The sequence below is a fragment of the Lucilia sericata genome, unplaced genomic scaffold (assembly GCF_015586225.1).
Source record: "Lucilia sericata isolate MDLA Ls3-8-SP2 unplaced genomic scaffold, ASM1558622v1 Contig000142F_arrow, whole genome shotgun sequence".
In the NCBI taxonomy this organism is placed as follows: Eukaryota; Metazoa; Arthropoda; class Insecta; order Diptera; family Calliphoridae; genus Lucilia; species Lucilia sericata.
In genome coordinates, this window is record NW_023994174.1 from 25,294 (window position 1) to 41,223 (window position 15,930).

The 15,930-nt window shown below is 31.4% G+C and overlaps 2 protein-coding genes across 2 annotated transcripts; both read right to left on the reverse strand.

The window, feature by feature from the left end:
• Positions 1–360: 360 nt before the first annotated feature.
• On the reverse strand, positions 361–1,659 carry LOC119601075 (formin-like protein 20; the record flags this gene model as incomplete). Its single annotated transcript, XM_037951783.1, has 1 exon — positions 361–1,659. A coding segment is annotated over exon 1 (1,299 nt), but the record flags the coding sequence as incomplete, so codon positions are not given.
• Positions 1,660–4,857: 3,198 nt separating this feature from the next.
• LOC119601077 lies at positions 4,858–5,667 on the reverse strand. Its single transcript, XM_037951784.1, has one exon. The coding sequence runs from the start codon at positions 5,662–5,664 to the stop codon at positions 4,858–4,860; it is 807 nt and encodes a 268-aa protein (XP_037807712.1). The 5' UTR covers positions 5,665–5,667.
• Between the last annotated feature and the right edge of the window lie 10,263 nt (positions 5,668–15,930).

Here is a 15,930-nt window from a genome sequence, read left to right on the forward strand (position 1 = left end):
TAATAATAATAATAATAATAATAATAATAATAATAATAATAATAATAATAATAATAATAATAATAATAATAATAATAATAATAATAATAATACAAATATTAATAATAATAATAATATATAATATAACAACATAATACGAAATTCAATACATTTTGATGTAGGCAAAAACGAGGGTTCCGACTTTTGTCATCACATTACCTCCTTTCCTTCCCCGTGGATTCAAGGGTTGAGCCATATTATCCTTACGTTGCCTGACCTGGACACCATTATACGGTAAAGCTGGTTTGCAATAATTTTCATTATCCTTAGTTGCTGATGCGTCCTTCGTTTGGCCAGAATCTCTTCCACTATTTTTTTTACTTCTGCTGTTACTTGGGAGAGACGAACCTCTTTAGGGCTTGTTGGGATGGGAGGCGTTGTTGTTCCAGCTGAAACCTTTCCCAATCGCGGGGATGGCGTGTTATTTCCTAACTGCTGTTTTGAGCTCGTTGACCATGCTGAAGGGGACAATGTGGCTGAGGATGGTGATGATACTATAAAAATTAAGTCCGGAGATGCTGTTGGTGACGCGGATTTGTTTTTTGGTGAGGAATATGACTTGACCGAAGATGCTACTGATAATTTAGGAGATAGGTACACAAGTGGTGGAGTTTGTGCGGACGCACATGAACTGGGATGAATTGGTGTTGGTGGTAGTGGTATAAACCAGTCTCGGCCTGGGGTTTTGGGTATCATAAGGTGTTGTGAGGATGCACCGGGATATTGTGATGGAGATAGCGGTATAAACCAGTCGCGGCTTGGGGTTTTGGGTAACTCATTTGCTATTGGCGTTGGAGATGTTTGAGATTCTTTACTCAAGTCCATGTAACCTATTTCATATGTGGGCTTGTTTACTGGAACCATCAATTTCACACTGAAGGTTTTTTCAAAGCATTGATATCCCAAATGACGATATTGACTTTCTTTGAGTTCCCATGATCCAATACCTCGACGTCGCGGTGGTGTCGGTGGACGATAATTTTCATTTTCCCAATCCAAGGATGATGGTGACCGAGGAGGGAGTGGAGATGGTGGTGTCCCTGGACGTATGTCAACGCTTTGGTCATTCTCCCCAAAGAATCTTCTAAAGATTTCTTCCAAGTTTGGAAGATCACATTGATTAAGGATGTATTCCACGTCTCCTAAACCAATACCTGACGGCGATGATGTTGGGTCGGAAGCATCCTCAACAACATTTATCGGAGTTGTGTTGGAATCTTGATCCATAAATGGTGGTGGTGGTGGCACTTCTTCCTCACCGATATTATCCGGAGTTAAGCAAAAATCGACTAGTGGCGGTGGTGGTGGAGGTTGGCTATCTTCCTCATCAGAAACATTTCCCGAATTGTTTTTAGGGGGAGAGTCATCGATCACGATTACTGGATCGTTGCTTTTTTGTGTAGTCATTCTGTAAAAGAATGCGGTCCTTTTTGGTTTGAGCGGCCGCTTTGGTGACCGTGAAAAGGCTTTTCGCTTTTGCTGACTACGCACTCCCTTACTGGTAGATGGCAGATTGTCATCTTCCAGAAAAATGGTTTTTCGTATTTTCGCCCTTTCTTTCTCCATATTTTGGCGAAATTTTTGACGAGTATCTTCAAATTTTCGTTGATCGTCATTCATTTTTTTCTTTTTATTTCCACTTGAGATCTATAAGAAAACAAACAAGTAATTAATACACCCGTATCAATTTTAAGGCTTATTAAATTTGTCAGAATGTCGCGTTATCATAATAAGATTTTATGTCACTGAGATGTGCAGTGCGAATATCTCCGTTCTCTCCACAGATTTTCACAATTACAGGGGACACATATCCCTTGATGACATAAGGTCCCCCATATTTTGGCGCGAGTTTTGACGCGAAACCGTCAATTGCCTTCGAGAGAGGATGCTGACGAACTAGTACTTGGTCACCAATATTTGGTTTCCATCTGCGGCGTCGTAAATTATAACGGCGTTGCTGGATTTGAGAAGCCTTTTCTAGGTTTCTTCGCACAATACAGAAGATCTCTTTCAGTTCATTGGCTCGTTCTTCCGGATTTTTGTTTCGTGATCCTGTACCCACGGTTAGCTCATCGTAAAGGGCTCTTGGAAGTCGAGGTTCTCGGCTTTGAGTAAGGTAAGCTGGAGAGTATCCCGTTGACTCCGAAACGCTAGTGTTAACAGCCAACATTATTTCAGGCAATAGCTCGTCCCAGGTGTTATGTTTTTGACCTGATAACTGCGCAATAATTGTTTTTATGGTTCGGTTGGCTCTTTCTGTTGGGTTTTCTTGTGGGGTATAAGGAGCGGTGAATTGTTGATGTACACCGGTCTCTTCCAAAAACCTCTTAAAAATTTTCGATGTAAATTGCGTGCCATTATCGGTAATTATCACTTTCGGTACCCCATAACGGGTCAGTATTCGTTCCCGAAAAGATTTCACGAGGCTATCCGCTGTAGCTTTTCGTAAAGGTATTAACTCACACCATTTGGAGAAATTGTCGAAAAATACAAGTAACATCGTGTTCCCATGTTTACTCCTAGGGAGTGGACCCACAAAGTCTGCACAGATTGTAGCCCAAGGCTCTTCTGGAATTCGCGTGAGCATCTCTCCTGCTGGCGGCTGTTAAGATATTTTGTATTTTTGGCATGACTCACAGCGGCGAACATATCGGCATATATCCCGGCTCATTTTGGGCCATTAATAACGTGAAGCCACCTTATTAATACTTTTTCGGATTCCTAAATGGCCGCCGGCTGCATTGTCATGATTTTCTTGCATTACTCTTTCTCTTAGTGGGGCTGCTACACATAATTTCCACGGAGTGTTGTCATCATCGTTAATATCTCTCGAGAAGTGTTTGTAGAGCTGATTATTGATAATTGAATAATCGGAATACTTTTCGGGGTTCTTTTGTACTTCCTCAAGTTTCTCTTTCAGCCATGAACACGAAGCGTCGTTGACTATTTTGAGCATGTTTATGCTTTCCACAGGCTGTCGTGATAATGCATCTGCTACAACATTTTGTTTCCCTCTTCTGTATTGAATATCGAATTTATATTGTTGCAGTTCCAGGGCCCATCGAGCTAGCCTGCCCGTTGGATTTTCGATGTTGTTTAGCCATTTTAATGACAGGTGATCGGTTATTACTACAAACTCATAACCTTCCAAGTATGGCCTCATTTTGCGTATTCCCCATACTATAGCCAGACATTCCTTTTCTGTTGCAGAGTAGTTTTTTTCTGCGCCATTTAAATGTCGGCTTGCATATGCTATTACTTTCTCGGTGTCGTTTAAAGTTTGTGTTAGAACAGCGCCGAGTCCATAGTCACTAGCATCGGTTTGCAGCACGAACGGTTTAGTGAAGTCAGGGCAGGATAGGACTGGGGCCTCTGTCAGCTTTTGCTTAAGTAACTCAAACGCCTGCTGTTGTTCATTTCCCCATTTCCAGTGCTTACCCTTCTTTAGGAGTTGGGTGAGTGGTTTTGAAATTGTTGCAAAATCCGGCACAAATCGCCGATACCAAGAAGTTACTCCAAGAAATCTTCGCACTTCTTTTACGCACTTTGGAGGAGGCATTTCCTTTATTGCTGCTATTTTACCGGGATCTGTCTTAATTCCATCTTTGGTAACGACATGACCAAGGTATTTTGTCTGGGTTTTAAAAAATTCACACTTTTCCGGATTAATTTTTAGGTTTGCTGCCCTTAAACGCTGAAAGACCTTTTTTAAGTTTTCTAGATGTTCTTGAAAATTAGTTCCAATCACAATAATGTCATCTAAATAGGCGAAAGCGTGTGGTTCCATTTCCGGCCCTATGACTTGATCTAACGCCCTTTGAAATGTTGCGGGGGCCGAATGTAATCCAAAAGGCATTACGCGCCATTGGTACAGTCCTCGACCAGATACAGCAAAGGCAGTATATTTTTTACTTTCTTCTTCCAGGGGTATTTGCCAATAGCCATCTTTCAGGTCGATACTGCTTATAAACTTGGCGTTTCGAAGTCTATTTAAAATAGCGTCAATTCGGGGTAACGGATAGGCATCAGGGACAGATCGTTGATTTAATTGCCGGAAATCCATACAGGTTCGCCACGTTCCGTCTTTCTTCTTTACCAGTGTGATTGGAAAGCTATATGGGCTACATGAAGGTTCTATACACCCGCGAGCAATTAATTTATTTACCTCAACATCTATGATGGCTTGCATTGCAGGATTCCGTTGGGCATACCTTATCTTGATTGGGCGGTCGTCTTTCATCACTATTTTGTGTTTTGCGATATTGGACAGTCCAGTAATATTTTGGAATTTTGGCAGCTCCTTCTCTAAAAAGTGTGTAATTTCCTGTTTCTGGTTTGGAAATTCTGTTCGCTTTTCTGTTTCATTGATGCTATCTGCTGTTTCAATTTTCCGAATTTTATGCACTTTAACACTACTGCTTACCTTTTCAATGCGCCTGCTGTGACAATAACTTGATTGATGCTGGCTTAATTGACACTTTTCCACAATGAGGCCTCCACAGCTAAAGGTGGCATTGAACCGTTGAAGCAGATCCAGCCCTAAGATAATGTTTTCTGTAGCTTCTTTCATTATTAAAAATTCGCATTCTCTTGTGATGTTACCCAAGGTGACCTTAAATCTTGCCGCTCTAGAAATAACTCTTGGAGTTCCATCCGCTAGAAGGACATCGATATCTACAGGAACGTAGATAGGTTTTTCTGATAAACGTCGAACTTGTGTTGGTGTTATGAAGCTTCTAGTCGCTCCTGTGTCGATTATCGAGCTAATTAACTGACGTTCTATTAAAATATATGCCACTAGTTTTTCTTCTTCCCATATTAAGCGTGTTTGATTTTTATATGTTTGTTTCCATGACATCCTTGATTTGGTTGACGTACAACATGGTCCATTTTTGTGGTCACCATTCGATGATGCTCTCCACGCCAGTGTTGTGAATGGGTAGGAATGCTTTCTAAGTCATCTGCTAGCTGCATTAATTCATTTAATGTACTGAAATCCTTTCTTCGAATGTACCATTGGTAGTCCGGATGGGCGTTTCTGAAGATTCTCTCAATTTTTTCATCTTCCACCAAATTTGAGTGTCGCATTAAATCTTGAAGAGCAAGCACGTATTCCTTGAATGTTTCACGTGAACGCTGGGTACGTTTGCGGATCTCATCCTCTAGTTTTTCAAAGTAACGTGTAGGAAGAAAGAAAGCATAGAAATCTTTTTTAAACATTGACCACCTTTCCCAATGTTTGTTGTTGTTTCTAAACCAAATTAGTGCTTTATCTTTAAAAAATTCTGGCATCACTCGCGGTAGATGGTCTAAATCAACGTTGTACATATCGGACAGTTCTTCCGCACGCTCTATAAAGCCTAATGGATCTTTGCCTCCATCATATTTTAGACCCCATTTTCTGACCAGATCTATTACCACAACTCGATTTTCACTATGCAACTGGTTTACAGGCTGTACTTGCTTGGCTATAGCTGTAGAATCTCCTTCTTTGTTACTGACTTCCTCTTTTACTGGTGAAGCTGGCAATACGGTCGGGGGATGAAACGGAATCTGAAGTCTTATAGTTGGCGATGCATTATTTGTAGCCTCATGTTTCTGTTGCAATTCCAACAGGTCTTTCATCTCCTCCTCAGGGTGCTCGGTAGCCACGAATTTGGCAAATCTTTTGCGTAGTTCCTCTACGGTTCCTGGAGAATCTTTTCCAAACTGGGTTAGGTAGTTTACAAGTTCCTCCCGTTTTAGGGAGTATACCCAGGAAGTTCGCAGCATGGTTGTATAAATTTTAATGGTTGTTAAGCACTTAATGTTGTTGGACACTTTTAAGTCCCTGCTCGGGCGCCAATGTAACGACACGGTTTTCCGCTGGTTGCTGGGGTAGACTCAGCGGAGTCCAGGGTCGGTTTTAAAAGGAGTAAAACACAGATTTATTTTCGATAAACGTTATAAATCTTCGGTTTATTTATTAATTTATCACTCTTATACTACTAACATAACTGGTTAGCACGGTAAGAATGTATATCGTGTGGAGATATAATCTCCTTTAGCACGATGATGCTTTCTAGGCTATGTTAAAAGGTACTATTAGGAATTCCCAACATCGAAGTCTAACCTCGAGTGTTACAGGCGATGGTATATGATAGAGGTCTTACCTCTGTACATACCACCAGTTTCCCACTAGTCTCCCTTAAAATAGCCAAAAAGTTTAAACAATTGGGGAGATTTAATCTCCTCACCAGTTGTTCTTACCGCTTGGCCACCAGCTAGCAGACTGATCTCTACTTAGAAATTACCTGCCTTATATACGCTGGATCCCATAGTTATTTACTTGTGTATTATTAAGCTGGAGGTCCACACTACGCGTCTTCGCGGCAAAGCATTTCGTGCTTTTCATACATTCTTTGCATCCTACGCATCAAGTTACATGCTACGCTTCTTAAGCGTCAAATTTTTGCTTTATTTACAAAGAACTTCGCGTTTTTTTTTAAGTTTTTTGTTTATATTTTCACAATTTAACTCGTTTTAGTTATTAAAATTGATAAATACATATTAAAAATAGAATATAAATTGTCAAAATCAGCTGACATATTCGTGCGCCGCTTATGACGCTTACAAAAGTAGAAAGTAGATCTACTTTAAGCATTCTACGCGTCAAGGCATCCTACGCTTTTGTGCTTGTAACTTCTAGCACACAACAACATTGATTCAACTTTTTTGACAGCAGCGTAGAATGCGAAGAAGCGTAGAACGCGTGGTGTGGACCTCCAGCTTTACAATTTTCTAAATGGGCAGGGTTGTATTTAAAACGTATATAATTATTTAATACTATAACCGACAACTAGATGGCGTTGTATACACTTACAGACGGTTACTTACAAAAACACATTATATTTACTTAAATGTTAATTATTTAAAAAAATAACAACAAAATAATATGAAATTCAATAAACACAACAAAATTCAATAATAATAATGATTATAATAATAATAATAATAATAATAATAATAATAATAATAATAATAATAATAATAATAATAATAATAATAATAATAATAATAATAATAATAATAATAATAATAATAATAATAATAATAATAATACAAATATTAATAATAATAATAATATATAATATAACAACATAATACGAAATTCAATACATTTTGATGTAGGCAAAAACGAGGGTTCCGACTTTTGTCATCACAAGTGAAATATTTCATAAAATCGTGCAATTTACTGAAGTCGACTAAATAGAGACCTATTTCATTTCTTTTATAAAGTCACCCAAATAGTGAAATATTTCACAAAATCTTGCAATTTAAAAATGCAATGATTTCTCAAAATCTCTATAAAAAGTAGAAATATCTTGCAAATTTGCAAAAAGTCAACTGAATAGTCATATATTTCACAAAAGTAGAAATATATTGAAAATGTCAACTGAATAATGAAATCTTGTAATTTACTAGCAGAAATTTTATAAAGTCACCCAAATAGTTAAATATTTCACAAAATCTTGCAAATTACTGAACAGTCTTAAATTCGGTTACAAATTAAACAAAAAATGCAAAGATTTCTCAAAATCTCTATATAAAGTAGAAATATCTTGTAAATTTCTAAAAAGTCAACGGAATAGTCATTTATTTCACAAAAGTAGAAATATCTTGAAAACGTTTCAGAAACAATCTTACAATCAGTTTCCAGTTTCCAGTCTATATAAAAAGTAGAAATATCTTGCAAATTTATAAAAAGTCGACTGCATAGTGAAATATTTTACAAAATCTTATAATTTGTCAACGATTTTTTGTAGAAAGTCAACCAAATAGTGAAATATTTCATAAAATCGTGCAATTTACTGAAGTCGACTAAATAGAGACTTATTTCATTTCTTTTATAAAGTCACCCAAATAGTGAAATATTTCACAAAATCTTGCAATTTACTGAACAGTCTAGAAACAGTCTTACATTAAGTTCCAAATTTGAAAAAATGCAATGATTTCTCAAAATCTCTATAAAAAGTAGAAATATCTTGCAAATTTGCAAAAAGTCAACTGAAGAGTCATATATTTCACAAAAGTAGAAATATCTTGAAAATGTCAACTGAATAATGAAATCTTGTAATTTACTAGTAGAAATATCTTGAAAATGTCTAGAAAGTCAACTGAATAATGAAATCTTGTATTGTAATTTACTGAACATTTTTCTAAAAAGTCAACTGAATAGTGAAATATTTCACAAAATCTTCTTATTTTGTCCTAGTTTTTCTAGAAAGTCAGCCAAATAGTAATATATTTCACTAGCAAATTTCTATTTTGCTAATTTCTAAAAAGTCGCCCAAATAGTGAAATAGTTCACAAAATCTAGAAACAGGCTTACATTTAGTTACAAATTTAAAAAAATGCAAAGATTTCTCAAAATCTCTATAAAAAGTAGAAATATCTTGCAAATTTGTAAAAAGTCAACTGAATAATGAAATCTTGTAATTTACTGACCAGTTAAGTTTTAGGCCATTTTTCTAAAAAGTCAACTGAATAGTGAAATATTTCACAAAATCTTCTAATTTCTCAACTATTTTTCTACAAAGTCAACCAAATAGCAATTTACTGAAGTCAACTAAATGGAGACTTATTTCATTTCTTTTATAAAGTCACCCAAATAGTGAAATATTTCACAAAATCTTGCAATTTACTGAACAGTCTTAAATTCAGTTACAAATTTAAAAAAATTAAGAGATTTCTCAAAATCTCTATATGAAGTAGAAATATCTTGTAAATTTCTAAAAAGTAGAAATATCTTGAAAATGATCTAGAAACAATATTACAATCAATACAACCAGTTTAAGAAAAAATTCAAAATTTCACAAAATCTATATCAAAAGTAGAAATATCTTGCAAATTTATAAAAAGTTAACTGCATAGTGAAATATTTCACAAAATTTTCTTATTTTGTCCTAGTTTTTCTAGAAAGTCAGCCAAATAGTGATAGATTTCACTAGCAAATTTCTATTTTACAAATTTCTAAAAAGTCAACGAAAGATTTCACAAAATATATATAAAAAGTAGAAATATCTTGCAAATTTATATTTATGTGAAATATTTCAAATATTTCACAAAATCTTCTAATTTGTCAACTATTTTTTCTACAAAGTCAACCAAATAGTGAAATATTTCACAAAATCTTGCAATTTACTGAAGTCAACTTATTTCATTTCTTTTATAAAGTCCCCAAATAGTGAAATATTTCGCAAAATCTTGAAATTTACTGAACAATCTAGAAACAGTATTACATTAAGTTACAAATTTAAAAAAATGCAAAGATTTCTCAAAATCTCTATAAAAAGTTGAAATATCTTGAAAATGACTAAAAAGTCAACTGAATAATGAAATCTTGTAATTTACTGACCAGTTGAGTTTTATGACATTTTTCTAAAAAACTCAACTGAATAGTGCAATATTTCACAAAAACTTCTAATTTTTCAACTACTTTTTTCTACAAAGTCAACCAAATAGTGAAATATTTCATAAAATCTTGCAATTTACTGAAGTCAACTAAACAGAGACTTATTTCATTTCTTCTATAAAGTCACACAAATAGTGAAATATTTCACAAAATCTTGCAATTTACTGAACAGTCTTAAATTCGGTTACAAATTAAAAAAAAAATACAAAGATTTCTCAAAATCTCTATATAAAGTAGAAATATCTTGTAAATTTCTAAAAAGTTAACGGAATAGTCATTTATTTCACAAAAGTAGAAATATCTTGAAAACGTTCTAGCAACAATCTTACAATCAGTTTCCAGTTTCCAGTCCATATAAAAAGTAGAAATATCTTACAAATTTATAAAAAGTCAACTGCATAGTGAAATATTTTACAAAATCTTATAATTTGTCAACGATTTTTTGTAGAAAGTCAACCAAATAGTGAAATATTTCATAAAATCGTGCAATTTACTGAAGTCGACTAAATAGAGACGTATTTGTCAACGATTTTTTGTAGAAAGTCAACCAAATAGTGAAATATTTCATAAAATCGTGCAATTTACTGAAGTCGACTAAATAGAGACCTATTTCATTTATTTTATAAAGTCACCCAAATAGTGAAATATTTCACAAAATCTTGCAATTTAAAAATGCAATGATTTCTCAAAATCTCTATAAAAAGTAGAAATATCTTGCAAATTTGCAAAAAGTCAACTGAATAGTCATATATTTCACAAAAGTAGAAATATATTGAAAATGTCAACTGAATAATGAAATCTTGTAATTTACTAGCAGAAATTTTATAAAGTCACCCAAATAGTTAAATATTTCACAAAATCTTGCAAATTACTGAACAGTCTTAAATTCGGTTACAAATTAAACAAAAAATGCAAAGATTTCTCAAAATCTCTATAAAAAGTAGAAATATCTTGTAAATTTCTAAAAAGTCAACGGAATAGTCATTTATTTCACAAAAGTAGAAATATCTTGAAAACGTTTCAGAAACAATCTTACAATCAGTTTCCAGTTTCCAGTCCATATAAAAAGTAGAAATATCTTGCAAATTTATAAAAAGTCGACTGCATAGTGAAATATTTTACAAAATCTTATAATTTGTCAACGATTTTTTGTAGAAAGTCAACCAAATAGTGAAATATTTCATAAAATCGTGCAATTTACTGAAGTCGACTAAATAGAGACTTATTTCATTTCTTTTATAAAGTCACCCAAATAGTGAAATATTTCACAAAATCTTGCAATTTACTGAACAGTCTAGAAACAGTCTTACATTAAGTTCCAAATTTGAAAAAATGCAATGATTTCTCAAAATCTCTATAAAAAGTAGAAATATCTTGCAAATTTGCAAAAAGTCAACTGAAGAGTCATATATTTCACAAAAGTAGAAATATCTTGAAAATGTCAACTGAATAATGAAATCTTGTAATTTACTAGTAGAAATATCTTGAAAATGTCTAGAAAGTCAACTGAATAATGAAATCTTGTATTGTAATTTACTGAACATTTTTCTAAAAAGTCAACTGAATAGTGAAATATTTCACAAAATCTTCTTATTTTGTCCTAGTTTTTCTAGAAAGTCAGCCAAATAGTAATAGATTTCACTAGCAAATTTCTATTTTGCTAATTTCTAAAAAGTCGCCCAAATAGTGAAATATTTCACAAAATCTAGAAACAGGCTTACATTTAGTTACAAATTTAAAAAAATGCAAAGATTTCTCAAAATCTCTATAAAAAGTAGAAATATCTTGCAAATTTGTAAAAAGTCATCTGAATAATGAAATCTTGTAATTTACTGACCAGTTAAGTTTTAGGCCATTTTTCTAAAAAGTCAACTGAATAGTGAAATATTTCACAAAATCTTCTAATTTCTCAACTATTTTTCTACAAAGTCAACCAAATAGCAATTTACTGAAGTCAACTAAATGGAGACTTATTTCATTTCTTTTATAAAGTCACCCAAATAGTGAAATATTTCACAAAATCTTGCAATTTACTGAACAGTCTTAAATTCAGTTACAAATTTAAAAAAATTAAGAGATTTCTCAAAATCTCTATATGAAGTAGAAATATCTTGTAAATTTCTAAAAAGTAGAAATATCTTGAAAATGATCTAGAAACAATATTACAATCAATACAACCAGTTTAAGAAAAAATTCAAAATTTCACAAAATCTATATCAAAAGTAGAAATATCTTGCAAATTTATAAAAAGTCAACTGCATAGTGAAATATTTCACAAAATTTTCTTATTTTGTCCTAGTTTTTCTAGAAAGTCAGCCAAATAGTGATAGATTTCACTAGCAAATTTCTATTTTACAAATTTCTAAAAAGTCAACGAAAGATTTCACAAAATATATATAAAAAGTAGAAATATCTTGCAAATTTATATTTATGTGAAATATTTCAAATATTTCACAAAATCTTCTAATTTGTCAACTATTTTTTCTACAAAGTCAACCAAATAGTGAAATATTTCACAAAATCTTGCAATTTACTGAAGTCAACTTATTTCATTTCTTTTATAAAGTCCCCAAATAGTGAAATATTTCGCAAAATCTTGAAATTTACTGAACAATCTAGAAACAGTATTACATTAAGTTACAAATTTAAAAAAATGCAAAGATTTCTCAAAATCTCTATAAAAAGTTGAAATATCTTGAAAATGACTAAAAAGTCAACTGAATAATGAAATCTTGTAATTTACTGACCAGTTGAGTTTTATGACATTTTTCTAAAAAACTCAACTGAATAGTGCAATATTTCACAAAAACTTCTAATTTTTCAACTACTTTTTTCTACAAAGTCAACCAAATAGTGAAATATTTCATAAAATCGTGCAATTTACTGAAGTCGACTAAATAGAGACTTATTTCATTTCTTTTATAAAGTCACCCAAATAGTGAAATATTTCACAAAATCTTGCAATTTACTGAACAGTCTAGAAACAGTCTTACATTAAGTTCCAAATTTGAAAAAATGCAATGATTTCTCAAAATCTCTATAAAAAGTAGAAATATCTTGCAAATTTGCAAAAAGTCAACTGAAGAGTCATATATTTCACAAAAGTAGAAATATCTTGAAAATGTCAACTGAATAATGAAATCTTGTAATTTACTAGTAGAAATATCTTGAAAATGTCTAGAAAGTCAACTGAATAATGAAATCTTGTATTGTAATTTACTGAACATTTTTCTAAAAAGTCAACTGAATAGTGAAATATTTCACAAAATCTTCTTATTTTGTCCTAGTTTTTCTAGAAAGTCAGCCAAATAGTAATAGATTTCACTAGCAAATTTCTATTTTGCTAATTTCTAAAAAGTCGCCCAAATAGTGAAATATTTCACAAAATCTAGAAACAGGCTTACATTTAGTTACAAATTTAAAAAAATGCAAAGATTTCTCAAAATCTCTATAAAAAGTAGAAATATCTTGCAAATTTGTAAAAAGTCAACTGAATAATGAAATCTTGTAATTTACTGACCAGTTAAGTTTTAGGCCATTTTTCTAAAAAGTCAACTGAATAGTGAAATATTTCACAAAATCTTCTAATTTCTCAACTATTTTTCTACAAAGTCAACCAAATAGCAATTTACTGAAGTCAACTAAATGGAGACTTATTTCATTTCTTTTATAAAGTCACCCAAATAGTGAAATATTTCACAAAATCTTGCAATTTACTGAACAGTCTTAAATTCAGTTACAAATTTAAAAAAATTAAGAGATTTCTCAAAATCTCTATATAAAGTAGAAATATCTTGTAAATTTCTAAAAAGTAGAAATATCTTGAAAATGATCTAGAAACAATATTACAATCAATACAACCAGTTTAAGAAAAAATTCAAAATTTCACAAAATCTATATCAAAAGTAGAAATATCTTGCAAATTTATAAAAAGTCAACTGCATAGTGAAATATTTCACAAAATTTTCTTATTTTGTCCTAGTTTTTCTAGAAAGTCAGCCAAATAGTGATAGATTTCACTAGCAAATTTCGAAAAAGTCAACGAAAGATTTCACAAAATATATATAAAAAGTAGAAATATCTTGCAAATTTATAAAACTTGAACTGAATAGTGAAATATTTCACAAAATCTTCTAATTTGTCAACTATTTTTTCTACAAAGTCAACCAAATAGTGTAATATTTCACAAAATCTTGCAATTTACTGAAGTCAACTTATTTCATTTCTTTTATAAAGTCCCCAAATAGTGAAATATTTCGCAAAATCTTGAAATTTACTGAACAATCTAGAAACAGTATTACATTAAGTTACAAATTTAAAAAAATGCAAAGATTTCTCAAAATCTCTATAAAAAGTTGAAATATCTTGAAAATGACTAAAAAGTCAACTGAATAATGAAATCTTGTAATTTACTGACCAGTTGAGTTTTAGGACATTTTTCTAAAAAACTCAACTGAATAGTGCAATATTTCACAAAAACTTCTAATTTTTCAACTATTTTTTCTACAAAGTCAACCAAATAGTGAAATATTTCATAAAATCTTGCAATTTACTGAAGTCAACTAAATAGAGACTTATTTCATTTCTTCTATAAAGTCACACAAATAGTGAAATATTTCACAAAATCTTGCAATTTACTGAACAGTCTTAAATTCGGTTACAAATTAAAAAAAATACAAAGATTTCTCAAAATCTCTATATAAAGTAGAAATATCTTGAAAACGTTCTAGCAACAATCTTACAATCAGTTTCCAGTTTCCAGTCCATATAAAAAGTAGAAATATCTTGCAAATTTATAAAAAGTCAACTGCATAGTGAAATATTTTACAAAATCTTATAATTTGTCAACGATTTTTTGTAGAAAGTCAACCAAATAGTGAAATATTTCATAAAATCGTCCAATTTACTGAAGTCGAATGAATTTGTAAAAAGTCAACTGAATAGTCATATATTTCACAAAAGTAGAAATATCTTGAAAATGTCTAAAAAGTCAACTGAATAATGAAATCTTGTAATTTACTGACCAGTTGAGTTTTAGGACATTTTTCTAAAAACTCAACTGAATAGTGCAATATTTCACAAAAACTTCTAATTTTTCAACTATTTTTTCTACTGAACAGTCTTAAATTCGGTTACAAATTAAAAAAAATACAAAGATTTCTCAAAATCTCTATATAAAGTAGAAATATCTTGTAAATTTCTAAAAAGTCAACGGAATAGTCATTTATTTCACAAGAGAAGAAATATCTTGAAAACGTTCTAGAAACAATTTTACAATCAGTTTCCAGTTTCCAGTCCATATAAAAAGTAGAAAATCTTGCAAATTTATAAGAAGTCAATTGCATAGTGAAATATTTTACAAAATCTTATAATTTGTCAACGATTTTTTGTAGAAAGTCAACCAAATAGTGAAATATTTCATAAAATCGTGCAATTTACTGAAGTCGACTAAATAGAGACCTATTTCATTTCTTTTATAAAGTCACCCAAATAGTGAAATATTTCACAAAATCTTGCAATTTACTGAACATTCTAGAAACAGTCTTACATTAAGTTCCAAATTTAAAAAATGCAATGATTTCTCAAAATCTCTATAAAAGTAGAAATATCTTGCAAATTTGCAAAAAGTCAACTGGAGAGTCATATATTTCACAAAAGTAGAAATATCTTGAAAATGTCAACTGAATAATGAAATCTTGTAATTTACTAGTAGAAATATCTTGAAAATGTCTAGAAAGTCAACTGAATAATGAAATCATGTATTGTAATTTACTGAACATTTTTTCTTAAAAGTCAACTGAATAGTGAAATATTTTACAAAATCTTCTTATTTTGTCCTAGTTTTTCTAGAAAGTCAGCCAAATAGTGATAGATTTCACTAGCAAATTTCTATTTTGCTAATTTCTAAAAAGTCAACGAAAGATTTCACAAAATATATATCAAAAGTAGAAATATCTTGCAAATTTATAAAAATTCAACTACATAGTGAAATATTTTACAAAATCTTATAATTTATCAACGATTTTTTCTAGCATGTCAACCAAATAGTGAAATATTTCACAAAGCCTTGCAATTTACTGAAGTCAACTTATTTCATTTCTTTTATAAAGTCACCCAAATAGTGAAATATTTCACAAAACCTTGCAATTTACTGAATAGTCTAGAAACAGGCTTACATTTAGTTACAAATTTAAAAAAAAGCAAAGATTTCTCAAAATCTCTATAAAAAGTAGAAATATCTTGCAAATTTGTAAAAAGTCAACTGAATAATGAAATCTTGTAATTTACTGACCAGTTGAGTTTTAGGCCATTTTCTAAAAAGTCAACTGAACAGTGAAATATTTCACAAAATCTTCTAATTTCTCATTTATTTTTCTACAAAGTCAACCAAATAGCAATTTACTGAAGTCAACTAAATAGAGACTTATTTCATTTCT

What these genes read in the sequence shown, in the direction of transcription:
- LOC119601077 (XM_037951784.1), bottom strand. Translation starts at nt 5,664, where the DNA reads ATGAAAGACCTGTTGGAATTGCAACAGAAACATGAGGCTACAAATAAT.